Source organism: Stigmatopora nigra, chromosome 23 (genome assembly GCF_051989575.1).
Source record: "Stigmatopora nigra isolate UIUO_SnigA chromosome 23, RoL_Snig_1.1, whole genome shotgun sequence".
NCBI lineage: Eukaryota > Metazoa > Chordata > Actinopteri > Syngnathiformes > Syngnathidae > Stigmatopora > Stigmatopora nigra.
Window position 1 is genome coordinate 598122 of NC_135530.1, and position 27562 is coordinate 625683.

The 27562-nt window shown below is 50.3% G+C and overlaps 4 protein-coding genes across 8 annotated transcripts; 2 read left to right on the forward strand and 2 right to left on the reverse strand.

Annotated features, from left to right (window-relative positions):
* Window positions 1-365: 365 nt before the first annotated feature.
* mkrn1 (makorin, ring finger protein, 1) lies at window positions 366-3918 on the reverse strand. Of its 2 annotated transcripts, XM_077709337.1 has the most exons (8): window positions 3763-3918; window positions 3131-3265; window positions 2351-2517; window positions 2082-2278; window positions 1799-2013; window positions 1613-1723; window positions 1396-1540; window positions 366-1328 (listed from the first exon to the last, which is right to left on the reverse strand). In XM_077709337.1, the coding sequence occupies exons 1-8, from the start codon at window positions 3834-3836 to the stop codon at window positions 1116-1118; spliced, it is 1257 nt and encodes a 418-aa protein (XP_077565463.1). In that variant the 5' UTR covers window positions 3837-3918; the 3' UTR covers window positions 366-1115. The 2 variants fall into 2 exon arrangements, with proteins under 2 accessions (XP_077565463.1, XP_077565462.1); XM_077709336.1 differs by having other exon boundaries at window positions 2082-2517.
* mrps33 (mitochondrial ribosomal protein S33) lies at window positions 3581-18271 on the forward strand. Of its 3 annotated transcripts, none has more exons than XM_077709339.1 (5): window positions 3581-4272; window positions 4413-4555; window positions 13635-13718; window positions 17480-17699; window positions 17776-18271. In XM_077709339.1, the coding sequence occupies exons 3-5, from the start codon at window positions 13703-13705 to the stop codon at window positions 17879-17881; spliced, it is 342 nt and encodes a 113-aa protein (XP_077565465.1). In that variant the 5' UTR covers window positions 3581-4272; window positions 4413-4555; window positions 13635-13702; the 3' UTR covers window positions 17882-18271. The 3 variants fall into 3 exon arrangements, with proteins under 3 accessions (XP_077565465.1, XP_077565466.1, XP_077565467.1); XM_077709340.1 differs by having other exon boundaries at window positions 13638-13718; XM_077709341.1 differs by lacking the exons at window positions 3581-4272; window positions 4413-4555; window positions 13635-13718 and adding an exon at window positions 17110-17278 and having other exon boundaries at window positions 17776-18268.
* tmem178bb (transmembrane protein 178Bb) lies at window positions 5192-16385 on the reverse strand. The gene is made up of 4 exons (XM_077709338.1): window positions 15281-16385; window positions 11219-11332; window positions 7203-7340; window positions 5192-7034 (listed from the first exon to the last, which is right to left on the reverse strand). The coding sequence occupies exons 1-4, from the start codon at window positions 15678-15680 to the stop codon at window positions 6784-6786; spliced, it is 903 nt and encodes a 300-aa protein (XP_077565464.1). The 5' UTR covers window positions 15681-16385; the 3' UTR covers window positions 5192-6783.
* Window positions 18272-18630: 359 nt separating the features above from the next.
* braf (B-Raf proto-oncogene, serine/threonine kinase) lies at window positions 18631-26569 on the forward strand. 2 transcript variants are annotated; one of them, XM_077709193.1, is made up of 20 exons: window positions 18631-18842; window positions 19758-19859; window positions 19927-20193; window positions 20516-20619; window positions 20709-20811; window positions 20889-21037; window positions 21105-21221; window positions 21292-21451; window positions 21519-21558; window positions 22007-22126; window positions 22888-23024; window positions 23093-23210; window positions 23276-23360; window positions 23426-23602; window positions 23672-23718; window positions 23794-23912; window positions 23968-24099; window positions 24297-24431; window positions 24511-24664; window positions 24743-26569. In XM_077709193.1, the coding sequence occupies exons 1-20, from the start codon at window positions 18684-18686 to the stop codon at window positions 24763-24765; spliced, it is 2448 nt and encodes an 815-aa protein (XP_077565319.1). In that variant the 5' UTR covers window positions 18631-18683; the 3' UTR covers window positions 24766-26569. The 2 variants fall into 2 exon arrangements, with proteins under 2 accessions (XP_077565319.1, XP_077565320.1); XM_077709194.1 differs by lacking the exon at window positions 22007-22126.
* Window positions 26570-27562: the final 993 nt, after the last annotated feature.

Here is a 27562-nt window from a genome sequence, read left to right on the forward strand (position 1 = left end):
CCACTAGGAGTGCAGGTTTTTGTTCCAAGCGATTCAGCAAAGACCTTTTGACCAACAGGGGTGCTGAAACACCAGAATGCACTGAACTGATTGCACCTGTCACATTCCACCTTTGTGGAAAGCTTTCCTCATTATGGGTTGGCACCAAAGGACAGGTGGTCCACAGTGGAATAGTTTACCCACCCCTACTATATATTGTGGGGATTTACTTCAAGAAGGGATTATTTGTTGCAAAAATGGAATCTAATGGGAGATACCCCACTGGAAAACACCCATGGGAAATGCTACGGAAATAAATTCTTCAACGACTGACCGACCCCCTTCGATTCATCTCACTCCCCCAACAAAGACAGGAGAGCTTGGCATAGGTTGGTAATAAACTTTTATTTTCAAGTTAAGATGGATGGCCGTGGAACATAGAAAACACACACATCTCCATATAAACAAATGTATTCCAACAGAGACGGCGGACAGGTGGCCAACAGAGAAACATTTCGCCTTGCCACGCGGATGATGGAGAAAAAAATGGCCGACGAAAGCCGCCGGTGGCTCCTGCCGCCGCCCTTCCTTCCCGCTGTACTCTTGGGCCAAATTGCAGGAAGGACCTCCTCCTTCTTGGGATTTAAAGTCAGTAGATAGTCCAGTATTGCACTTGATGAAATGACGGGAGGGGGCGGGGCAATCCAAGTCTGTCTTGCTTGTCAGCTGCTCGGTGATTTTAAGGTGCAAACGGTGGGCGGGGTTTAGGGGATTTGGGGTGGGGGGGAACAAACCCACGACGGTGGACACGCCTCTGGAACGGCGTTGGAACAAATGAACAATTCTGCAGGACGCAAAGATTCCGGCTGCGCCGCGGAAACAACTTAGGAAGTGCCAGCGAGTGGCGTTACCAGGCGGGACCAGAAGTCACGGACGGGGAGAAGCTAGAAAAGGAACGGCTCAACATAATTCCCTTTTGTTTTTTTTTATAACTGACCCGTTTTTTGACGGCCTGCTCAAAAGACACTGCCGCCATACGGGGGAGGGGGCGCAACTATTTTCTCTCTGGGATCCGTCCTAAGGAATGGCCGATGACCAGAGTACGCACGTGGGGAGGGCTGGTGGGCGCTGGGCAGCTATAGGTAAATTTCGTAAAATTCATCCAATTCGTCGTGAAACAAGTCCCAGTCGTCCTCAGAGTCGGTGGTCTCCTCGTCGGTGCCGGCGGCCAGCAGCATGAGGAGCATCTCGCTCAGCTCGAAGGTCACCACCTCGCCCTCGTCGTCGTCAAACGAGTCGCCGCTTTCCCGCTCGCCCAGCATGTCCCAGAGGCGCGAGTGGCGGGTGCTCTGCCAAGGAAGGAAACATTAGGTTAGGAGTCATTTGGACTTTTTGGCCTGGAAAACCTCGTCTTACCCGGTTTCTGCCGTTGGAGCCGTTCTGCCGCCGCGGGGGTTGGGCCTCCTCCAGCCGCCCGTCGGGGTAGGCGTGCTTGTAGAAGCAGTTGGAGCCGAAAGGACACGTGCCGCGACCTTCGGCAAAGTATCGGCACGGTTTGACCCTGGGGAGAAAGAGAGGGAGGGCGTTTTGGAACCTTGGAAACCGCCCCCCCTAAAAAGGCCCGCCCACTTACCCCATGCCGTCCTTGTACGTCTGAATGAGTTTTTGCTTTTCCTCCTTCTCTTCCACCCAGAACTCGCTGGGGATGACAAAGTTGGACGTGATCCTGCATTCGGGGCAAGACCTGCCGAGAGAGAGACGCCCCGTTTTGGTCCCGGTTCCAGAGAGGCCCGTTCCCTCCAGCCCGGCGACCACTCACTTGACGATTCTGCTCTCAAACTGGCGGGCGCTGCGCCACCTACGGATGCACTTGAGACAGTAGCAGTGGGCGCAGTTGGAGAGGATGCCGAAGCGGCGCTCGCCCGGGTTGCTCTTCTCGAACACCACCTCCATGCACACGCCGCACATCATGTCCTTGCTGCGTTGGACGGCGAAGGAGATCTCCATGTCTTTTTCGTGCGCCTCGATGCACGCCTGCCAACAGATACGAGCCCACGGGTCGGGCGGGCCCAGCGCCTCTCAGGGGGGCGGCCGCCCAATACCTTGGTGTGCTTGGAGCGCTGGTCGTCGTCGCCGGGGTGGAGCACCTGCAGGCCGCACATGTCGCACACGTCGCCGTGGAGGTACACGCAGTTCAGGCCGTAGCGGCACTCGCCCACGGCGGCGTACGGGCACAGCTGCTTGCGGAGCTCCTTGTCGTCCCGCCGCCCAAACTCCTCGATGAGGGGGGCCGAGTCGGCTGAAAAGAGGCGTGGCGTGCCTTTAGCACACCGGGCACCGTGTTCCCGCCCCACGTTCGCCGAAGACTCACCGCGCCCGCAGTACGGCTGCCCCGGCACGAATTCTGCGGCGTTGACCCAGTCTCCGCCCAGATCCGGATCGGGGAGGCCGGCTCCGGACGGGGAGGACGACGGCTCGGTGGTGGGCGACGACGGCGGCGGCGGTGGCTCTTCTTCTGACTGGCTTTGATGTTCAAACCTGGAGGAGGCATTTTGGATGATGGAATGAACGTGGGCGGAGCCAAAAACTAAAGACAGTCAAAGCCGTCGACCGGAAGGAGGTGCCACGCATAAATGGAGAGCAGGAGGGCGCCGCAGAAGAGTCAAAGCGGGGAACCCGGCAACAGCGCAAGCGAAGAGCGTTATGCAATTGCGACGCAGAATCAAGTGCGCTTTGTTAAGCCCGAAAGTGGAGAAGGAGGGGGGTCGCTCGGGGGGGTCGGCTCCATCACAATGGCCAAACACCAGGGAATTGAGCTACAAGAACCAACCCCCCCCCCCCACGTCTATTCTTTAGCACGCTGGCATTCCTCCGTCTCCAGGACGAAGGAATGCGTCAGCGCAAACCCAAAGTGTCGTCGGGTCACCGTCAACGGGGGTCGCCTCGCGCCGCCCGGGTAACTATGGAGACAGACAGCGAGCAGACGGCGTCTGCCGTCTGCTCGCTGCTCTGGCGGGAGGGATGGAGGGGGTGTCGCCCTCTCAAAAGGAAAGTCAGGCAGCGCCTTTCAACCATCAGGTTGTCAATGACGGCCTGTCGTTCGGGCTGTTTGACATCACGTCAACCCTAGGGAAGAGCGTCCGTCACTCACCTGCAGCGCTCCCCAAACACGCAGTTTCCCTTCTGGTAGAACTTGCAAAGCATGGCTCCGGCCGGCTGGCTGCTGGTCAGATCGTGAGAATAGCGACAGTTGTCGCCTTCTTTGCAGAGTCCGTGCAAGAAATACCTGCAAAGATGGAGGACCATTGTCACGTGATGGGACCAGAAAGAAGGTCCAAATGACAAGCTAGCCCTTGATGGGAACCAAATGTTGCTGACTAGACACAAGTCGGTGCGGTGGTAAAACAAGGTCAAGTGCTGGCTGGCTGGCAGGCAGGCAGGCAGGCTGTTTGGTCTGCCCCCCCACGCCCCCTCCTCCATGTTGGCCCGTTAACCATGACGCCGGCCCCCTCCGCCTTTGTGGCGATCGCCGTCCGCGTCTTTGTAAACGACATCGCTAGCCGTCGCGCGCACGGCCGACATCAAGCAAAAACACGGTTGTCATGCTGGTTCGAAATCCTAGCAACGACGGCAACAACGGCGACAACGGCCGAGACCACAACAACAACGGCGGCGTCGTCGTCACGGCCGCCGCCGCCAGTCGTTGACAACCGCTCGACAGTCGTCGCCCGGCCACCAAATTGCTCTCTCGTCGCCATTTCGACGACATCACTTCCATCGTACCTGCAAGTTACGTGTTTGGTCCAACCTCCCGCTACCGCTGGGGCCGCTGTGGACGACGCAGCTGCTTCCGCCATTGCTGTTTATGTTTGAAGAGGCCGGATGTTCCGGACGCCGCCGCTTCTCGCTCGGCCTTCTTCGGCAATTTTCGTCGAGCCTCGGGCTCGCCCCCGGAACACAACATATGCGCCCTCCGGTGGACATTTTTGGTCACGGCAGCCACCTAATTTTCCATGGCAGATCTTGCTGAATTAAGGGGAAAAAGATTCGAGCGATTTCATGAATGGAGCAGCCACAAATCATAAAGTTTAGTAAAATAGATACATAAGAAAACCCGGATCCATTACATGGCAACCGACTCCAGCACTTTTTTTTGGTTGTAATGTCCACTAAAGTCCACCCGAGGGCACTGTACAGTCACCGAAAACTTAGAGCTGCTTGTTTGAAGAGGAAGAAATTCCTCCAGCCTTGTTTAAAAGACAAGAATGCTCGTCTTTGTTGCTCGTGGTCATGGTAAGTATTAACTTCTTTGCAAGTTTCATTCTTTGTAGCGCTTTCAAACGAAAGAAATTCTAAGATGCAACGAGTATTTCATCTATATCAATGTGGTCGTGGTTGGAATGCAATTTCTGATTGTGTGTTTTCTATTGTAGACAGCAGAGTGTGCTGCTAATTGCATGGAGTGGCCACGCCCTCTTGCAATTAGAGTTCCCCATCGATGTAAGCGTCCACAACTGTCACCCGTCTCTCACCTGCAGGCAAGAATAATGACTCCAATAAATCAAGATGTGGGCAGGTACTGTAATTGTTTTTTTTTAAAAGGGGCTGTAGATTAGGAATTGGCTCCAAAACGAGGGACCTCACCCATCCCAAATGATGACATTTCCAAACAGTCCCCGCCCCAATCGAGCGCCAATCGTCTGGCCAATGGCTATTTATTATTCATGGAGTCATGGTAACGGGAAAAGCGGCGCTTCTGTCCGTGCAACCTCATCCGGCCTAAAATGTGGAAGTCGTACAATGGCATGGAACACACACACGTAAACACACACTTGTAAACACACACTTGTAAACACACCCAAGCAATCCAAACCCCAACAAAACATGACATTTGATGAGCGAGCGGCCGTCTTTTGTGCCTGGCTTGTTGTAAAAATAGCAACAATGTGCTGTGTGGGTGTGCTTTTATTTGTTTTACCCAGAATTCCCATGGCCTGGAAGTCTCAAATCATGATTGTGATGATGTATTGAAGATAGGTTTTTAGGAGCAAATATTGTTTTGTGTGCTTGCCAGTTTATGCTAGCTGTCGTTTTTTAAGATGCATGCCGGTTTTCATCTATCTTTCAATCTTCAATATCGACCTTTGATCTAATGCAAGATGATGATTTTTGTCGTTGGAATTTAGTCGGTGATGGACGACAGAGCACGGCGTTAGTAAACACACCAAGAGATTTATTCTGTTGCGATGTTACATTCCACAGTTGAACATTTCCTCTTTTTTTTTTTTCACTGAACAGATACTTTACTGGTGGTAAAGGTCGATAGATCACGTTTGACTTTGTCCAGAATGGGAGTTGCAGTATCGCTGTCATTTCAAAAAGAATCACGCAGGTGCTTTTTGACTGTTTCTGTCCGCTGCGTATATGTGCTTTTTTGTTGTTGTTGTTTTTGTTGATGATATGACTGAGTTGGGTTTATTTAATAAGGGATGATGTTAATGCTTGTGACAGTTGTACCCAAAATTTGGTTATTTGTGATAATTTGATCTTTGGTAAGGGTTGTGTGTGGCGATATCCGACATTTGGATGGAAAATGCATGTTTGCGCCGTGGATATTTTGGCGCCATGATGGCTGGCCTGGACTTTGTGCTCTCGTTAACTTTTCATTTAGTTCAAACCGTCTTTTAGTACATCCTGGCCTCTCCAGGCTTGTTATCGGTGGAAATTTGTAGCCGCAGAGCCCTTGGTGTCCACTAGGGTTAAAGTCGTTTCATGGTCAATAGAAGAGTAGAAAAAAAAATACTATATACCTATTAGAAATCCGACATCAGAGCACTTGAAACTCCTGTGATCCAATTCCCCCAAAAAGCGCAAAAAAGAAATTCTGAGGCCAGGATTTTTCTTATGAATAAATAGATAGCGGCGTCCAAAATAACCTTGTCCGTTTGTCCTCTATAAATCGTGGCGGGTCGTAAATTGTGGCGTTATTTTTCCGCTCAGCTCCTTGATGGCCGCCAAAGATGAAACTGTTTGATGAGTAACAGTCAAAGTTAAGGTCTTTAATCCATGTCGTGAATTTTAATTTGATCATGAAATCCCTGGCGAATGGCCTCCGTTATCAACCACTGAAAATCCCAGCCATGACTTTTTCCTTCCCGACTTTGTGCTTTTCTACTTTTAGCTCGGCTATCTTAGCTTAGCTTCCCAGTCGCCGGACGCCATTTTCCCGACGGGGGTTGAACAGGATACTGCATCTCTCCACGGGCAAAATGCGGGGCTCCGTTTGGCCAATTTCTTTTTTTTTTTTAATTCTTCTTGTCCCCGCCACGGAAACACGCGGCGTACGTACGATATACATTGACGTCTAATGACTAACACGGGAACAAAAGTGGTCACGCACGTCTGCTCGGTTTGTTGACAATGCCCCCCGATGGCTTGCTTGGAAAGGAAAACGGCGTAGAAAACGGCGGCTACGCTTTGGTCCTAGTTGCGTCTAAAGGGGACGGCGCCGCTCCTCTGGAATATTCTGTCCGGCGTCCAGGGTGTTTTTTTTTTTAAGAGTTCTCAAGAATCCATGAGAAATATTGGATTTCATAGTCAAGTATATTCCTTTTTTATCCAACGTCGTTTTTTTTTTTTAAATGCAGTACCATCTGGCTCGTCCTCCTATTTTTTTCAATATAGTAGATCTTAAAACATCCATTTTTTTTTCAAATTCCAAACACAAAAGTCCCCCCAAAAAAGCAACGAAACGGCGATTAGGATGGCTTTTTTTTTCTTTTCTTTTTCTTGGTTTGGGCCAGCTTAGCAGACGGTGCCGTTCTCTTGCCGCGACTTGGGGCAGGTGGACCTGGGGACGGGCTGCACGGACGGCGCCAACGTGCAGAAGAAGCCGGCGATGAGGGTCAGGCCCAGACCCCCCCAGGCGCAGAACATGGACCAGCCGTAGCCGTGGCCGATGTCGTCGGGGAGGCCGTACAGGTAGCGGGGGTAGCGCGACAGCTCAAAGTTGATGCCGGCCACGCACGTGCAAAGGGAGATGATGCAGAAGGTGCCTACAACAATTACAAATGGACCGGGTTCGATTCAAGCTTGTGTGGAGTAGCATGCTAGCTTAATTGGGCACTCTAATTGACCCCTAGCTACAAGTAGCGCATGCCAAACTCACGGGACGGCGCCAAAGCGGCTCATTGGCCTCCTATTTCCATTTTTTTGCAACTCACCTCCCATCAGGAAGAGCAGACCGGCCACGTACTGCATGAGTCCTCGATCCCAGCAGCAGCCCAGCACGCCGACGATCCATCCGAACAGGATGATGGCCACCGCCATGCCCATGAAGCCCGCCGTCATCCGCCGCAAATCTGAAGACGGACACGGAAGAAAACGTGATCTCTCGGCGGTACAATTGGGACAAATCGTGAGGAGGAAAAAAGGATGATTTGGCGCTCTCCCAAGACGGCGTCTCCAGGATTAGCGGCTCAGAGTTTGCAAAATCTCGACGTCAATCGGCTTTGCGAGATGGCCGACATTGGAGTGGCGCCGGTTCAGCCAAAAGCCAATGGACTTTGACGGTCCCGCCCCCATAGCCACGGCGAGGTTTTCCAAGACGGAGGTCGACCAAAGTGGCGTGAGGACGCCAACATTGGTGTATGTTCCTCAACGTCTCGTTGAACTTTCGTCAATCGAAGAAGAATCGCGATAATTGCGTCAGTGTCAAAGTAACGTGGCGCGCTAAACGGCGGCACCCCGCGGCGAGCGTGAAAAGACCAAAGTCTGTCTCTCGCCATTGACGCGCCATTTAAACAGGCATTTTCTATCACGCATCGACTTGGGAAAGCGTCTTACGAGGTGCTGACAAAAGCCACTTAAACGCTACTTTTCTCCACAAAAACGCGCCCACTCGATAAAAAAAAACGATAGCGTCTACTTTGCCCGTTCTTTCTCAGACGCCGACGTTGGCGATAAAGCACGTTTTTCATTTCTGTCTGGAAGCTTTGCATTTTATTTAAACCGCAATAAATGCTATTCACGGGCGTATATTGTTATGAAACGGACGGCAATTGTGTTGACAATGGCGGCCGCCCACTCGCCCGCCGCAGCTTATTTCAAGTCATTAAGACCCGCGTCGGTGTTTTAATGAGGGAAATGGACGTCTATGTCTAACGGGAGTCTGTTTTTTTGGCTACATGGTCATCTTTAGCTCTGCAGGTTGAGGAAATTGGAAATTCCCCGTCCTGTTTTTTGGCTCTGGTTGTTGTTATTCAAAAAAAAAGAGAGAGAAAGTGCACTAGAAAAGCCCTTTGGCGGCGTGTGCGTTTCCAAGCGTTACGATAGGTGTCTGCGGATATTTTTAGCTGCGACTCTTCAGCAAACATCCTAATGCGCGCACGCTCGGCGCGGCGCCTCTGCGTGACAAATGAGCGCAGTAAATGACTCATTTCATCACGCCACATTAGGCGGCGCTTTTTCAAGGACTTGGACAAAAATTCCCCATCAAACTGAGAAAATTCGCCTCTTTTTTTAACCCTTAAACTCGCACGCTTTACCGTGGAAACGTCCAAAATTGTTTACCGTTTCTCGACGGCCTTTATTGTTGTTCCGTAGAAGATTAAATACTGTGGTTTTAGTGCAAGTATGGAAAGATTGTTCAACTTGTGGCCCCTTTCCCATTTAATAACTGACCAATTGCCTTTTGAAATTTTTTTGCAATAGAAAGTCACTTTGGAAATCCAAAAGCTTCCTCAAGAAATGTGCTTTGAGAAGCTCATCTTCCTCTAGTTCCCTTTAAATTTAAGCTGGGCTTTGTAGAATTCCACGCTAATCCCCACCTCGACGGGTGCAAATTCTCACTTGTCATCTCGGCGGAGATGTTCCAGCGAAGGCCCAAAGTTGCTTTGGAACACTTTGGCTCTTCTAGGAAGACTTTGGAGAGAGAAAAATGGCATTTTGGAACATTTGTGATGGATCAAGAGCTTCGAAAAGCCCAAGAACAAATGGAACAGTCCCTCCAAGGAACAAATTCAAACAGCCCTGACGTAGAAGCTCATTTTCTGTGGGTTTTCTACTCCATTATTTGTTCTCAAGACGACCCATTGGAAGTCATCTGATCATTATAGATTATCGATCAGCCTTCCGCCAGCCAAGGAAGTTCCCCGCATGGAAGCCGGCCAAAATATCGCACTCCACTTGGAGCTGGAGCGCTTCCATCCGGCCAAAGACCGAGGGAATATTTCCGCCATATTAATAGAAAGGAGGGAGGGAAGTCATTAAAGAGTGGGATTAAAGATGAAATGTCGGAGCTCTCTCCAAAGTCAAGTGATCAATGTTAACTTTTGTCCGACCGACAACTCTTCAAGTGCCATTTATGGCCTGTTTGCTTGAAATACAAGACAAGAGCATAACGCGGAAGGCACTTTGACGTATTTGCGATAGCATCTCTTTCCTCCTCCTCCGTCGTTGACGACGCTTCATCCGCGTCGGGAGGATTCCACATCAAAGTCACGCCGCCACGGCTTGTGAGGAAACTGTCGCTTTTAGGGAAGGCGCTAGGGACCGAAAAAAAGAGCTCGTCTCCCCAAAAAATAAAAAGAAGAAGAAGCGATTGACATCCGTGGGCTGGCTTCCATTTGAAGATGATTCCACAGACTTCCCAGGAGGCTTTTTAAGCCAAGAGACGTTATCTATTGTGACTCGGCTCGCTGATGGAGACGTGACGGAATTGCCAGCCTGATTACAGAAAGGTATAAGAGAAGTGTTTGGCTAAAAAAAAATGGGAAAATGGAGAAAGAATTGAGTCTGACAAGAGTCCATTTGGGACTTTGAACGCATTGACGGACATCCATTTTGGATTTATTCAAATGGAGTCAAATATGAAAGTGGCGCTGCAATTGGCTTTGCTTCTACTGGACCTGGATCACTTTTTTTTTTCAGATCGGACCCAAATGCAGCATTTTCAAACAATGGGAATGTCGGAAAAATCTCAAGCCGACCCCGAGCCCCATAATGCCAACGTTCAACGTATGGCGTCGTCGTCTACGTTGACGCAAAGTGACGAGCGGCTAAGACTTGCAGATGCAAATGTCGGTGCAAAAGAGCAGACTTTGCGCGTAAAAGCGTCTCTTTTTCACTGGGCGCCGTGACTCAGACACATAGTGAATATGAATCATACACAAATGTCACTTTAAGGCTGCCATATTTTGCCTAAAATCCGCCAAGCGCCACACGGCCGGCTTCAAAAGCTGACACGAGGATGCCCATTTGGGGATAATATTAGCAATTGGGAAACTGGCCAGCCGCGGACTGCCATTTTGGATCCGCGCTTTGTTTTTAGAAGCCGCGCCAGTCCTTTCCCGGCTTTTTTTTTTTTTATTTCCGATTTGCCGTCGTCAACGAGCAGAAAAGAGACTTGGGCGCTTACTTGACTTGTCTGCGGCGGCACGTGAGCCCGAGTGGCTTTTGCTGACAAATCCAACTAAAGCTGGGGCTTGATCCTCAGCGGCTGTGACGCTAGACAGCAGTTTCTTCCCCCGGCTCTCCCGTCGGCTTTCAATGGAAACGGGGGAGAGGAGGGGGGAAGCCGAGCCCTATTTTCGCTAGGCCCTCGTGCAAAAAAAAAAAAAAATGGAGGATTATGTCGACGGATAAATATAGAGGGGATTAGCAAAAGCGCTGTTCGATTTCAAAATGTGCCACCTCAAATACTGCGTCTATTTGCCCATTTTTTCCCTCTTCCATCCTTCTTGCTTTTGAATTTCCAAATATCCACCGCCCAATCCCAGAAAGCGCCCGAGCCAAAAACGGCAAGCAGTGACCCCCGCCGTCATTAGAGAGACGCCGCTCTCTATATTTCTAAGTCTGGGGGAACGTTTGGCGTGGTTCAAAGAGGGTGACGCTCATTTGTCTCGTTCCAATGACTGCATTAGTCAAGTGGAAAAAGGGCAATATGTACAAAGCTAAGTGGTTCAATCTCCCCCCCCCCCCCCGGCGGGCTTGTTATGGTCCAACAACGGCGTCCTATGTCCTAATTATTCTGCTTGCAGAGCTCCTAAAAGCCTCATAAGTCAATGCATGGGGGCAAAAAACGCAATTGTGAAAAGCCTCTGTCTTTTGAGCCAGTGCAAATGGCAAGAAAACTGTCTTTAGTGCATCCAAGCGCTTGGTCACGGGCTGGAAATACGTTTAGCTGGCCTTTTGCTACATCCGGACAGGAAAATGAGCACGTAAAAAGATGCGGACTTACGGAGGGAGTGCCATTCGTCCTGCCGTATCGTCTTGGTGATGTTGTACGAGAGGTTTTTGGGGATTGTGCCCGAGGAGTAGTGGTACTTGATGTAGGAGCATTGCGCGATGGAACCTGCAAAGAACAAAATTTGGTGTTAAAATGAGTGTTGGGAGATCCATCTGAAATATATTGATGAGGAAAAACGTACCGAGGCTTTTCAAATAACAAGCAAAGATCGTTAGACGTTTAGTATTTTGATCAGGCACCTTTCCGGGCCAACCTCGACACCCCCACGCTTTCATTTCCGCTAGCGGACGCTGGCTGATTTCTTTTCTCGTGACGTTCCAGCAGATTGCGGGCCTTTTTCCACCAAGCGCATATTGCTCTGGCTCTCGCTTTCCCTCTCGCTCTCCCCGAATGGATTTCCAACTCAGTCGTTTTAGCTAAATTGCTCGGCGCAAACATCTCAGACGCAATTTCCATTCGGGTAAGTGGAGAGGCTCGGCGGCGCGTGGCTTGGGAACGGAGATCCGCCGCCGTGGTGTGCCGCCATTAGACCGCTTCGTCACAAAAAGGGGGGCGGGGGTCATTCGTTTCAAGGTTCCCTGCCAACTCCGTGGCCGCCATAGTGATTGGAAATGGAGAAAAGGGCAGTAATTGTGCATTTTATTCTGTATGGAATGTATGAATGAGCAACAAAATGCCCGTTTGGGCAGGGCCAAAGGACCGATTGGACCGATTGAACCCGTACGATGGACGTCAAAGTGTAGCCCCCCCCCCCCCCGTGTAAACGTGAGCCAGCTGTGTTGGCGGCAGATGGGAGCTGGCCGCGGCTGCTCCAGTTCAAGCCCCGGATGGCCTCATTTCGTCGTGACCCACTTCCAAGCCGACCCCCCACCCCTTCGGCGAGGGCCGCCGGATGATACGGGCCGGCCCGCCTCCCCATTGCCCGTCGACGGCGCTCCGAAATCAGTGTGAAAGTGGAAAAAAGGGAGTGAAATAAGGAATGTACTTGATTTGAAATGTTATAGTAAAATGGCAACCTTGTTTTTCAAATGGAGTTTTAGTTAAAATGATGTACATAGCAAAATTGCTACCGTAGTCTTCAAGTGGGAACTGTCAATCTTGATAGGAATCGCACACCCCGGATAAAATGTACAGTTTTTTTTATCCCCCCTTTGTCTTTGACAGCTGTGTTAGCGTCAGCAAGTTCCTGTCAAAATGGAGGCGAAAGTGTTTTGTTTTCATTCCCGTGCCTGATTATATTCTTTTTATTGAATGAACGTGAATCGGCGGTGGCGGCAGCGGCAAATGACTCATTAAACACAGCATGTTTCATTAAATTTGGAGGAGCGGAGACGCCGGCGACTTTGCAGAAGGCCGTGTTGCTGACAGAAATAATTAGCTCCCAAGGAGAAAAGTGACGGGCCGGACGCTTGACGGGAATCCGTCCAATTCTCATCTTTCGGACTTCATTTAAAGTCGTTGAGGTCATTTGCCGCTATCATTTAAACCCTTCCCATTCCACGTAGAGCATCTGTCGCCACCGTGTATCTATTGTCAGCACCCCGTCGACAGGTCGTCTCGGCTTTTTCGAGGTTCGGCCCGAAAGCGCCGGCGCTGCGTGCATTTAATTAACGGCGGCGCTAACCCAGTTAGCGCCTGCCTCCATCTGTACCACGGCTCCGGGGAGGGCCGGGAACGAGACGCGGGATGATGTATTATGGCCTTGCGCCTTTTGCCAGACCCTGACATTTGCGTGTAGCGCCCCCCGTGTCGAAAGAAAGAAAGAAAATCTGGCGGTCTAGCTGACCTCTAAAGAGCTGCGCGCTAAAGAGCAGTTAAGGTCAACGAGCTTGAAAATGCCACTTAGTTTTCACGCATGAATATGGACTCGCGCTCTTGGAAAAGTCACTGAGAGAGAGATTAGCGTTAAGACAAACTAAAATGGACGTTCATTCGAGCGACTGCATTGAAAGGAGCGATTGACGGAGCGGCGTTTGCGGCCTTGTACGGCGCCACCTGGCAGAACTCGGCGGCGTGATGTCAGGGGGTTGCAGCTGCTCTTTTGTGCGCCTCCTGATTGAAATTCCCGTCGGCCGAGCGACCCAACCCAAATGTATGGCTCAATTCAAAGATGGCGTTTCGAAGATGGAGTTGTCACGAGTGTACTTTCCTGGGGAGGCTAAATCATAACGCTAGACCAGGGGTGGGCAAACTTTTGGGCCCGGGGGAGGCCACATTGACTTTAAAAATGTGACAGACAGCACAGGATAGGTAGGATACATATAAAAAACTGGAGTCACATGGAGTCTTTGCCCATGTGTGATTCCATCAGACTCCTGTTTTGCAAAATACACGGTGTGTACGAGTGTGTGTGTGTGTGTGTTTTGTCCCACATTGCATCCCCAACTGTCTGCTCCTCCTCTCCCAGCAGGAAGAAGCCGCCCAGGGCACGGAGGTCTTTGTAACAGGACCCTGGAGGCCACCTGACGCCAGGACATGGACACCACTTGGGGTAAGAGGAATCCCCACAACACACACACACACACACACACACACGTCACAGCAGATGAGTCGGCTCAGTCCTTCGATTGCTTTTGTTTGACAGAGCCGCTTTTCCCAATGTTGACTTATGAGCGGCGGCCACGTTTGCTAGGCCGCCACGGTAATAAGAGCCCTCAATCGCGCTCTGCTGCCTCCTTCCCGTCCTTTGACTGGCAGCTTCTAAAGCTCCGGGCTTTAAAAGGCACTCCCGTTAGCCCATGGACGCTGGCCTCCACCCGGCGGGTTGCCATGGAGACTGGCCTAGAAGGGCCGCCATGTCTTTGATTCTCTCTTTTTCCCTAGCGGATAGAATTCCTTAGTTGTCCCATGCGGCCATGAAAAAGGCCTTGGCAGCTGGAGCCGAGGTATACCAATCAACCTCGCCCCGCCCCCTTACTATTGGATAGAGAGGAAAAGGATGCGATGGCCGCCGCCGTGTTCCCTTGACAGGAGAAGGATGTCTTTGATGAAAGAGAGGCAGGCGGAAATGTCCAAATCAGACCGTTGTTTGCTTGTTTGCATGCAAACTTTTGTCCTCAACCTGCCTTTTGGGAGTCCAACCCTGTTTTTTTCCCAACGCCAATGTTGCCGCGCGGCCTAGCGAGGCATGGGGAGGGATGTGGGCGCGCAGATGGCGGCCGCCACAAAGGCCCAGCTGCGGCGGCGCGATTCAGACTCTCTTCACGCTTGGATTTCTTCCAGCCAGCTCTCTCAGGAAAACCACAGCGCGGCTTCCTGTCCTCTTTGCGACACACAGGCCGCCTCTGTAGCATTAGCCACCACAGGGAAATTGACATGTTTGTTTTGGTGGGGGTGGGGGGGGCTTTTCTCTCCGGCGTCTTGGCTGCTGTCCTCTTTGCGACACACAGGCCGCCTCTGTAGCATTAGCCACCACAGGGAAATTGACATGTTTGTTTTGGTGGGGGTGGGGGGGGCTTTTCTCTCCGGCGTCTTGGCTGAGAGCGTTTTGCAACTGAATACGTAATTACACTCCGCCGGCACTCCTTTGAACTCACGACAAACGTGGTGATGAGCGGCAGATTTTGCGTGTGTACGTTTTGCCTCCACATTGTGTCCAATCTAAGCTGGACGGAGGCCCGTTTAGTCCAAATGATGGATTTGTCTTATGCCAATCTTGGAGTCGTTAGCAAAAGTGCTGCCATTTTGCCGCGTGTACATCAGCTGGCAGGCACCCCGACCCCATTATTTTCAGGCCAAAGGTCCAGCCACAATTCAAATCTGACTGGAGAAAAGCCAGTAAAGGCACAAACCCGCTAAATTCAATTTGGACCGGTAACATCCAATCAAAATGGATTGGTCCCCTATTTTCCCCCCTTCTTTATCAAACTAGCACAACAATTTCATTCAGTCACAACAGATAACCAGCAATTGGATTCTCCGACTAGAGTTTCAAATCCACACGGAGTTAAGGTGTGGCCCCCGTCCCGTTCAAAGGGCTGCCACTTCTCCTCAAGAGAAAGACCCAAATAGTCAACAATGGGGCGCCGGAGCCGGTGTGTGAGCGGGTCCTACCTTTCCGAATGAGCTCTTGGATGGCCTGGTCGAAGGCCAGCCGGTGGCATTTCCTCCACAGCCCCATGTTGGTGGAGTTGTAGCGCCTGTTGCATTCGTCGGTGGCGCTCATGGCGAACGGCTGCTGCCGCCGGGCCCGGGTTCGGGCCGGGGGCGCCTGCCGGGCCTGTCGGCCGTATCCGGCGACGGCGGAGGCGGCGCTCCGCAGCGGCAGGCTGTTGTTGGGGATGTAAATGAAGCCCGGGTCCTTGCGGCGGCTGGAGAAGCTCTGGCAGCGCTCCTTGTAGCGCCTGGCGTCGGTCTCGTACCAGTGGTCGGAGCACATGGCCACGGCCAGCATGCCCAGGGCGCAGAGAGACAGAGCCAGGCCGGCGTAGAGCAGCAACTTCCCGGCGGCCATGCTGGCCTCACAGCCGCATCAGCACCCCGACGGACGGACAGCTCCTCTGCGGATTCTTCCACGCGCGGCGGCTCACATCACCTCTCTGCGTGGAGATTGGAATCCAGCTTTTGTTTCCTTTTTCTCCTCGAACGTTGGTGAAGCCCCCCTCCAAAGGATAATAACAATATTGACCACCACCGACACCAGAAGAAGGAAAAAGAGAGAGGCTTTTTTGACGACTGCTCTTGAATCCGCCGCTTTCTCCCGACCTTCCTCCTCTTCTGTCTGTCCTTCTGCAGCAAGGAGCACGGCGCTTATCTCACGTGAGCGGCAGAATCTGCAGCGGGCATCTGCCTCGGCGACAATTCCCAAAACGTCATTAACGCCCGTTTAGGACCAAGAAAAAAGGATGCTGAAGAATGCAAATGCGCCGAGCTGATGTGGCCGAGTGGCTGTGGCGATGGCGATGGCAAGCGGGGGAGGGGAGGAGAGGAGAGGGGAGGCAAAGGGAGCGCAGCGGAGAATGTGGAGGGATCAGCCCGTTGAGTCAGCAGAACGCCCCCTCCAACCGAAGCACGTCTGATGACGGCAGATGCTCCCGAGCGCGCCCGATCGACCAATCGACATCCATCTGTCAGCCAGAGCACGTTGACCGAGTATACTAGGCTAGGACCGAAGCGTCTCAAAATAGATGAAAGATCCGACAAATTCTTTTGTCACGTACCAGTCGTGTTCATCTGATAGGCCGTGTGCCAAGGGTGCTTAACCTACGAGCTGCAGCAATGGCTTAAAAAAACAGCCTTTCAGACCTGAAGCAAAAATCTTTTTTCATATTTTGGCCTCGCATGACTTCATCTCTTCACTATTTGGTTAGGAGATGCTCACTCAAAGTGTCTTCCATCCATTATGTTTAGATTTTTTTCAAAACAGTATGACACGTTCTCGTCGTGGTGCACCAATGTGTCCGTGGAACCTTGATAATGAAGTAATTGTGTATAGTTCATTTACATCAATAAAGGTTTATGTACTTATTGGCTGTGTTCGTTGTTTATTGTCAATTGTCGCCGTCTAGCGGTCAAAGTTTGAAGTGCTTTTCAGTTCATTTCACTCAAAAAGTACAACGAAAAACAAGCACACGAGGCTTTTTGAAATAATTTAATGAATACACACCCCTGTACGTACGACTTAGGGGGCTTTTTAATGTACGTAATTGATAAGTTATCAAAAAGCGGAACCTTCGACTTCAACGAAGTAGACTATCGGACACGGACCTCTTTTCGCACCACATTTTTACAAAATTTTCTTTAAAGATTTTAAGGATAAATTATGTTTCTCACAAATGGTCAGAAATAACCTCTGCATAAATAAAATGTGTATAAACGTGTATTAAATTTTGATTTAAGGAAGCTTTAATTCCAAAATGAAATGGAAAGCGTTACCGGAAATCAAAGCAACTATCCAATCACGTCTCGCAGCTAAACGGAAGTTGTTGCAAGTCCGGTGAAGGTTATGCGTGTCGGATAGAAAAATAGTATTTGTGAAAATGTTAACACTTCTTTAATGGTGGTTACAAGTCCACCCCGCCCTGTAGTTTTCAAACAATTCGTGACATTAAGGTAAGATTCATATTCCTGATTTTTGTACTTTTCACCAATGTTATCATTCGGCTATCTAGTACTTGATTAAATAGCTGTGTGATATTTACTCCTATACAGCCGTACTTGTGTGAGTCGTATTGCAAACAAGCTAATTATCCTTGTCAATGCAACCTAACTTTTCCACCGCCTCTTTGTTTTGTTGTTGTTGTTTATTATCAGCAATTATGGCCGGTGTTTCCAACTACGCTGTTCGCATGGCCCGACTGAGTGCTCAAATATTTGGGGATGTCGTACGTCCGACCGATACCAAGTCGATGAAGGTAGTTCAACTTTTCCAGCATCCTCCCATGGCCAGGAAGAAGGAAGTGTATGACTGGTACCCACAACACAACATCTACTACGCCATGACCAAGAACCTGCGGTTTTGGGGACTTTTCAGGTACGCCAGCATCAACACATTAGCCCATTGGAGAATGGTGCACGGTTCTAAGTTGTGTTGTGTTTTTGGTCCTCAGGGATGAGCACGAGGATTTCAAAGAGGAGATGCGTCGCCTGAGGAAACTGAGAGGAAAAGGCGTTCCGAAGAAAGGCGAGGGGAAGAGGGCCACCAAGAAGAAGTGACTCTGGGGCATTTCCGCAGTGGAACTTTTTACGAGCAGGACGACTGAGGAGGCAACTGCAGGCAACTGGTATTTGTAGTACCAAGAAGGTACCTGGTCTTCAAAGCTGGAGTTTTTCTCTTGACCTTCTAAATCTTCCTTTTGGTAAATGAAGAAGCCCAATCTAGTTCTACTTGAATGGGTCATCCTCTGTTTCAGTCTAATTCTTTCATCTCTTTAGTATTATTTTCATTTCTACTTGCTTTTTCTCTTGTATGTATATTTCTGAATGGCCTTTGAGTTCGATAATGCAGTTTGCATCTCTGATCGGCTCCACAAGTACAATATTATGTGAATCCCCCTAGATGCTTTTTTGTGATAATGCAACTAAATAAAAAAAATCTGAATATCAAGACAAGGTGTCTCAATCCTAGCCGTACCCATACTCAAAATTATGGAATTTCACAGATTAAATTTGGAGAATTAGAAAAATTGAAATAAGTTGCAACCTCCGTACGTTGTCATGGTTGGACTTCCCATTTTTGTGGTACTGTCAATCAATATTTTTTCATCGTTCCCAGGTAAAGCGGACAAATTCTAGTAGGTGACCTCTCTTACTACTCACATTTTCAAAATTCTGCAATTTCACAGATTTAAACGATTATTCCAAGTGTTTTGTGCGTATATATGGATATGTATGTATTACTACTATATCTGCTGAAGAGGAAGTGAGGCAAGTCTCGCGCTTGCGCAGTAGCCAAAAATAGCGATTCTCTTCCTGGTCCCGATCCCGTAGTGACACACTCAATTTCTCCCACTTTAAAATGGCGGCGTTGAGCAGCGCCGAGTCCCCACCTCCCGTCTTTAACGGAGACAGCTCGGAGCGGCGGCCAGGCGGGGAAGGTGGCCTGGAGGAGCTGGGTGCTGCGCTCGAGCCCTCCTGCTCTGCGGGGACGAGCCCCGGAGGACCGCAAGATGAGGAGGTGAGTAGGCAAGCGAGCGGGCGGGCAGGCAGGCGCTTTACGGCAACGCTGCGATGGAGAAAGGGGGGGCGAACGAATGAACGCACGAACGAGCTGCCGGGCGGGCGTTCGCCTGCTCCGAGCGGGACTCGTACGATGCTAATGGGGAGGAAACACCGGCTGATGCGTGCGGCATCCGGGGCGCAGGCGGAGGCGGGGGGCTCCATTTCAAGGCGCGACGTGCGGCAACTGGACGCGGAGGGTTCGCGCAGCTTGCCTGCCTCCCTCCCTCCATCCATCGCTCCATCGCTCCATCGCTCCTTACTCGGGGCCTTGCGCGAGCTCTTTATTCCGGCGAGCCACTGTTGACACAACAAAGACGGGCCATTAACGGCTGGCTGGGTGGGTGGCTGTCCGATAGTCCGCTGGAAGCTGCCACTTCGAGTCGTGCTTCACTGTGATGCAGCTGCACAGGTTACGTTAAGCCACATTATACGCACATAACGGCAAAATCCGCCCCATCCCAAAGCAAATAACATCAATTAAAACATGAGGGTTTTGGTTATGAACAACATCTGATTTCATTCACCCACCTTAAAAAGCACTTGATTTGCATTTTCACCACGGAGAGCGGGCTGGAAATGTAGATGCTCCAGTTTGGAAAAATTCTCCATCCCAAAAGCATCCATATGACTTAATGGTGGTGGTTGTGAGTAGTGATGGGTTTCAGAATTACTTGTTGAACTGCAATAGGAGACTTCAAGATAAAGGTGAATTCATGCCTTGCGATGTTAGCGATGTGACGTCTGTCATGGATTTGGCTACTTTAAAGATGTTTACCTTTCTATTTGATTCGCTTTTTGATTCCCCGACGCGGGGCGCCGCCCTCTGAATTCAAGTTAACAATTGGGGGCGTCGCCCTTCACTACCCCGCAGATCTGGAACATCAAACAGATGATCAAGCTGACCCAAGAACACTTGGAGGCTCTCCTGGACAAGTTTGGAGGAGAACACAACCCCCCTTCTATATATCTGGAGGTCAGCGCTTACTTTTTCTTTGAGCGACGGAAGGAAGCCCCCATACTTGATCCCTCCCCCTCGGCAGGCCTACGAGGAGTACACCAGTAAGCTGGACGCGTTGCAGCAGAGGGAGCAGCAGCTGCTGGAGGCCACGGGCAACGGCACGCAGCTCTCCCGCTCGCCGGCCATCGCGGAGGGCAAGATGGCGGCGGGTGGTGGCGCTCAGGCTTTCCCCGCGACGCCCAACACCCTGGCCGTCCTCCAGAAACCGATGGACCCCGGTCGGGGCAACCCGCGCTCCCCGCAGAAGCCCATCGTCCGGGTTTTCCTGCCCAATAAACAGAGAACGGTGGTAAGTAAACCTCTAGCGCAAAAATCCATGTCATGCTTGGTTAGTAAAAGTATGCTTGGGAGAAAATTGTTACATTTTTCAGGTTCTACACTAAGATAGCTTTGGGGTGATCCACATTATGACGCATCAGATGGGCAAAAAGCTAATGATTTGGCTTCAAATGTTTTGAGGACAAGATGACCACCATTTTGGCTCAAATCAGACATAGGCTTTTTCACTTCTATAGTCTAAACTAGCTTTCAAATGACATTATGCTTTGATTACAATATGCCAACGCTAAAAGAATGGCGGTGGGAAAGTTGATCCTTTTTTTGTCCTTCAGGTTCCCGCCCGCTGCGGGACCACCGTGCGAGACTCGCTCAAGAAGGCTCTGATGATGCGAGGACTCATCCCGGAATGCTGCGGCGTCTACCGGGTGCAGGACGGGTGAGCGTCGTCGCCGCCGCCGCCGCCGACTTCCAACCTCCGGGCGCCGACCGTTAGCTCAGCCGGCGTCCCCACGTGACAAACCCCAGGGAGAAGAAGCCCATCGGCTGGGACACGGACATCTCCTGGCTGACCGGCGAGGAGCTGCACGTGGAAGTGTTGGAAAACGTTCCGCTGACCACCCACAACTTTGTGAGTAGCTAGTTCTAAGCGCCGGCCGCCGGGGTCGCCCGCCCGCACCCGTGCCAACGCCACGCGCTCCTTGACAGGTGAGGAAGACCTTCTTCACGCTGGCCTTCTGCGACTTCTGCAGGAAGCTGCTTTTCCAGGGCTTCCGCTGCCAGACGTGCGGCTACAAGTTCCACCAGCGCTGTAGCACCGAAGTCCCGCTAATGTGCGTCAATTACGACCAGCTAGAGTAAGTGAATAGCCCCCGCCCGCCCGCCCGACTGGGCCGGGCCGACGCTAAACTCCGCCTCTTGCAGCCTACTCTTCGTGGCCAAGTTCTTTGAGCACCGGCCTCTGTCCCAAGAGGCCTCCTCCGAGAGCGCCACCCCCGTCTCCGAAGCGTGCCCGTCGCTCCCCCCGTCCGAGTCCGCGGGGTGGGTGACCTTTTCAAATGGGCTTTTCTCTTGGGGAGACGCGCTAACTAACGTGGGCTCCGGCGGGCAGGTCCCTGAGCCACGCCGCCCTGTCGCCGTCCAAGTCCATCCCCATCCCGCCCAGTTTCCGTCCCGGCGAGGAGGACCACCGCAACCAGTTTGGCCAGCGGGACCGCTCGTCCTCCGCGCCCAACGTGCACATCAACACCATCGAGCCGGTCAACATTGACGTGAGTGGACCGGTAACCCCCCCAAAAAAGTGGGAAAGTCCTGACACACTTGCCCTTTTTCTTGCAGGATCTGATCCGAGATCAGGCCTTGGTGAGGTCAGAAGGAGGTAAGGATCCATTCTGTCTTGATTTGATTCAATTTTTTTTGTTCCCCACCATGTCTGCGTGTACTATGGTCTTTTTTTCATGTGCTTTTATGTGCGTGTGTGTGTTTCGGAGAGAGAAGAGTTAAAAAAAACGATAGTACCACCATTTATTGACCGCCCTCAATGAGGACGCTTACATTAAGTATTTTCAAAACTATTCCAGATGCATTTATAAAATGGTAAATAAAAAAAATGCGCAATTTGCATGTTGACAAATTCCCGACAATTCTCAACAATATGTCTTAATCCTAATCCCCCTTTTTTTGATGTTTAAATCCCCCCCCCCCCCCCAAACCACGTCTAAAATGTTTAGCGACCGGGGGCTCGTGGCTTATCAGGAATTGAGAGAGATGGGTGACAGGCTGAGTGAGTAGCAGTGATGGTCTGTCTGTCTCTCTTTGCCCCGCAGCCCCCCCGAACCACCCCGCCCGCTGCTTGAGGAAGCACCGAACACGGACCTCGAGCCCCCTCCTATACTCCTACCCCAATGACATAGTCTTTGATTTTGAACCCGAGCCTGTGTTCCGAGGTAGTCAGGCCCTCTCTGTGTGGTCTCGTGACAACACCCCCCACACACACCCCCAACCGCCTCACCCCCCAACACACACATTCACCAACACCAGTGTCTCATCCACTGTCATCATCATCTTCATCATCACCAACCACTATTTCCTCAATGTCCCCCCTCCCACATTCTCCCCTTTTTAAGCTAAATCTTGCACACAGCCAAACCTCTGTGTCACATTTCATTTGATAGAATATCTCAAGGATTAACACAGGTAAGTTAAGATGAAGCAGGGTTGGCCAAACCGCTTTTGTCCACCAGGGCCGCTGTGGTTGTCGCTTTTTGTTCCAAGCCCATCCAGCACACCCAATTTAACCAATGGGGAGAGGGGATTGGGGGCCCACGTAATTCACAATCCACTGATTGTACAGATTTGAAAAGGCTTGGAATGAAAACCCACAGCTACTACGACCCAACGTGGACTAATTTGGCCAACCCTGTGATGAAGCAATTGAAATATTGAACATAAAGCAAAGCCCAGAAAGACAAGTTAGCATTAGCTCCTTTTGCCAGGGATATCAACATTAATAATTGTTGACGTGGCCTCTAAAAAAATGTACATTGTGGAAGGTGAACTCCTTGAAAAATAGATCTTGGAGCCAAAATGTTAAATTGATTTCAAGCAAAGAAAGAATATATAGCATATCGTCCATCATCACCGCTCCCCCATCCTCCAAAGGCAGCGGCCTCTTCGCCCACCTCACCTTTCTATCCCGACTTTTCAGGATCTAGCGCGGGACTGTCGGCCACTCCGCCGGCCTCGCTGCCGGGCTCCCTGACCAACGTCAAGGTGGCCCAGAAGTCGCCCTGCCCGCAGCGGGAGCGCAAGTCGTCGTCCTCGTCCGAGGACCGCAACAAAATGGTGGGTTCCCATGGCCAGAGGGGCCGAGTCGGAATCGAGTTGACACCACCGTGCGCCGCCACCAACAGAAAACACTTGGGAGGCGGGACTCCAGCGACGACTGGGAAATCCCGGAAGGTCAGATCACCCTGGGTCAGCGGATAGGCTCCGGTTCCTTTGGGACGGTCTTCAAAGGAAAGTGGCACGGTAGGACAACCAGAGCCCCGGTTGAGTGCCGATTGGGTGACTGAGCGAGGGGCGGTCTTTTCCAGGTGACGTGGCGGTGAAGATGCTGAACGTCACCGCCCCCACGCCTCAGCAGCTTCAGGCTTTCAAGAACGAAGTGGGCGTGCTCAGGTAAGGTGGTTGGGCGCCGATCCTGGTTCCCCTCCCGGTTCCAACGCTGTCGCTGGTCACGGCAGGAAAACGCGCCACGTCAACATCCTGCTGTTCATGGGCTACACCACCAAGCCTCAGCTGGCCATCGTGACGCAGTGGTGCGAGGGTTCCAGCCTCTACCACCACCTGCACATCATCGAGACCAAGTTTGAGATGATCAAGCTCATCGACATTGCCAGGCAGACGGCTCAGGGCATGGAGTGAGTGACCGAACGCGTGGGTGGGAATCTCACCAGGGCTCTGACTCCTCCTACTCTGTCCTTCCGCAGCTACCTGCACGCCAAGTCGATCATCCACCGCGACTTAAAGAGCAACAGTATCCTTAAAAAAATAAAAAATAGAGCTCAGGACAGGCTGCCATTTAGTTTTTCCTTGAAGAGCTCCCTTGCAGATATTTTCCTCCACGAAGATCTGACGGTGAAGATCGGCGACTTTGGCCTGGCCACGGTCAAGTCTCGCTGGAGCGGCTCGCACCAGTTCGAACAGCTGTCCGGTTCCATACTGTGGATGGTGAGTGTTTCCCAATGGAGTGTGGCGTCTGGTTAAAAGCTCCGCCTTCTTCCAGGCGCCGGAGGTGATCCGGCTGCAGGACAAGAATCCGTACAGCTTCCAGTCGGACGTCTACGCTTTCGGCATCGTGCTGTACGAGCTCATGTCGGGGGCGCTCCCTTACTCCAACATCAACAACAGAGACCAGGCAAGTTTTTCCTCATTTGTCTCTTTGCTCGAATGCCAAATGAATATTCAGGGGGGCTTTTAATGCATTTATGAAAAAAAAGGTAAATCTTCTATCTAAAATGGCCACGTGAAATCAAGTTGACGTTAAAGCGGCCTGCCAAACAACACCCTTGTTTCAGATGAGATATGATTGAATTTAATTTTCTCTTTTGGCAGATCATCTTCATGGTGGGCCGAGGTTACCTGTCCCCCGACCTGAGCAAGGTGCGCAGCAACTGCCCCAAGGCCATGAGGCGCCTCATGGCCGACTGTTTGAAGAAAAAACGGGAGGAGCGACCACTCTTCCCGCAGGTGACCTTTTAGCCCATTTGTTTTTATTTTTTTTCCCCACCCGGTGCTGACCGCCAATTGACCACACCCTCCCTTTCAGATCCTGGCGTCCATCGAGCTGCTGGCTCGCTCGTTACCCAAAATCCACCGCAGCGCCTCGGAGCCCTCGTTGAACCGAGCCGGCTTCCAGACGGAGGACTTCAGTTTATACGCCTGCGCTTCGCCCAAAACGCCCATCCAGGCGGGAGGCTACGGTAGGCACCTCCCCCTTTCAGTCGGGCCCGCCTCTTGACCCCGACCGACCTTTCTCCTTTCTCTCCGTCCGCTTCCAGGCGAGTTTTCGGCATTCAAGTGAACGAACGCCACACGCCCGAAAACCCGTCCCGGCCCCTCCCTCCTCGCCGCGGATTCGTCGGTCCTTGGAAAAGATAAGCAAAGTGACTACATTGTCTTAAAACCCACACGCCGTTTTTTTCCCGACGTCGGCGCGGCAAATTGGCGGCGAGGACAACCAAAAAAAATGCATTGGTATCGAGAAAAGCAAGCACTAATCCAGCGAAGAAAAGGGCTACGCGCGCGGCCAGGAACATGTGGTTGGAGCGCCGCCCCCTTAAGAAGGAAAAAATACAAACCCGAAAAAAGCTAGTTTTTCTATATATCCGTCCGTATATCTCGACGTTTGCCATGCTAGCGGTTGCGAAACTTTCCAAACATTTCAAAAGCTCACTTGGCTTTTTTTGGGGGGCCATAGAGGCAGCCATTTTTTTTCTTTTTTGGGTTAAAAAGCGACTTATTTGCGATGGAAGCGAAAGGGACTATTTTTGGATCGTTTATTTTAAAGCTTTTTTTTCGTACGGATTCCAGTTTGAGGAGCGCATTTTGTGCACGTCCGTTTAATTTTTTGTTGTTGTTGTTTTTATTACACGGCTTTAAAATTGCACTCGGATCAGAATCCTAATTTTGAAGATGGCTTCCTTTTTTCCCTCCAAGTCATTCCAGAATTTGCGCTTTTGTTTTTTATTGTTTTTGTTGCGACTCGCGTAGGGACCAGCAGTATTTATTTGCCACAATTTTATGGGATCCACCATTTTTGTTGTTGTTGTGAAGCTAACTCGCCAAGTCTGTGACTTCTAGACATGCACTTTGTTGAAAATAATGGAAGGAAATTAGTGTTTCGCCTTTTTTTTGTTGAGTTTTTCTTTTTTTGGAAGCGTTGTCTTTGGTCTTTGGCATCCGCGGGACCCGATGTGGACCATCGGGCTTTGGTGTATCCAGAACTGGACCCCCGTTTGGATTGCTTGTTTTTGTCGTCATGGAAACCAAGCTTGTCGTTGCTCACGGGTCATGAAGGATTGATTATTCTCCACGCGTTCCACTTCCAGGCAGCTCATTTTATACAACTTTTTGACGTTATTTTAGCTAACATCAAGTCTGTTTTTGCGTAAATTTTGCATTGAGGCGAAAAAGAAGGAAGGACATGCATGCTTTTCATTGATCCGCCATGTCAAACATTTTTAAACACTAAAGGGGAAAAAACAATGGAATCCTAAAATGGGAAAAATCTGCATTGTGCAGTTACCCAATTAAAAAGCATGCATTTCCCCAAAAAACTTGAAATTATTTTTTTTGCAGTTATCTTTTCGTCTTATATTTGACTCACAGCTATTTTTTTTAGTTCTCAGGAGGATTTTGACACTGAAACGGAAGATGTTTTAGAAATACGTGCTTTTTATTTGTGTGGACGCCGCTTGACATTTATAAGCTTGAAATCATTGTTATGAAATCTTTTTAAGACTCGTTCATGAGCTTTTCAAGAAAGACGCTAACTGAAAAAAGGTGGGCTTCGAGCATATCACAAAAGTTGAAATTCATCTCATTTTCTTTAAAATTTGACTTGTCAAAAACTCTGTCTTTCAAATGCTTTTGCTTGTTTTGTCCATTCTGCCCTCCCACTTGTAAATAGTGTAGAAAGAAAGAAAAAAAACTGTCGGAAAGTACAAGTTGAAAAAAACGTCCAATTGTTCAAACAAAGACATTTCATGGAAACGCTTACGTGGTCAAGGAGGGGAAAAAAACACAATGTTGTATCATAGGGGGAAAGAGCTTCATGTATTTGTTGTGAATATGAGAAACTGCTATATTAAACAAATGCATGAAAAGATGAGCAATGAGCTTTTGAACCACTTGGTAGCAGCAGTGTTACTTGAATCCTTTCACTAGTATTTCATCATCACTTTTTGCCCCTCTTCGGTGTGGGATGAGTTCAAAATGATGCATTTAAAGCAAAAATTCGTGGATTCCTCGTGATAAAATTGCAGTATTTTGGATTCAAACCATTTAACGACATTTTGGTGCCTCGTCATAGTTCCGTTTGACTACCGTTGGCAAGCATACGTCTCCAAATGTACAAATATCTGGATCAATGGCACTCCTAGGCCATCATTTACCACCAGTTACTGCATTTTATGTCAATATTAAAGGCCATCCTCCCACACTGGCTTTCGAGAGACCAGAAAACAAAAGACTCCTACTTTTTTCGCTCAGACTTGTGCGAGGAGGCGTTTTTTTTTCTTCTTCTTCTCTTTCTCCCTGCTGGAGGCAAGTGTTGTTGAGTGGAGAATTGACGCCACTCTATTCTAAACCTCTCGCCTAGGTGCGGAATTTATGTTTTCAAAGCAGGCCTTGATGTGCAAGCAAAATTGTGGCATTTGTTGGGGAGAAGACGGTGACTATGGTAACAAGATGAGCTCAGTTATGGTGCTGAAATGCCCTTCACTACTTCAATGTTCAACGTCGCTGTCTTCTTTGAGGTCCTCCAATGCGCGACCTCCGTTTCTTGACATCTGCTGGTTTGGTATCTGGCCTGTCTGGTTCATTTGGGGGGCAAACCATCGCTTCATGGAACGGTGGGCTCACGGTGGACACTTTTTTGGCCTTTTCTGACCTTTGCCGACCTTTCCTGACCTTTGCCAGACCCTTGGAGGGTCGCCAAAATTTCTGTGCGGCAATATTGTGGCGTCTATAAGCTATGACATGTAAAACAGGCAATTATTTTAAGTCTGCTTGTTTTTCTGCACATTTTAAAGAGTTTCTAATGAGATAGGACGTCTAAGGCAGTCCAGGAAATGATCCATGATAGTATAAAAAGGGTG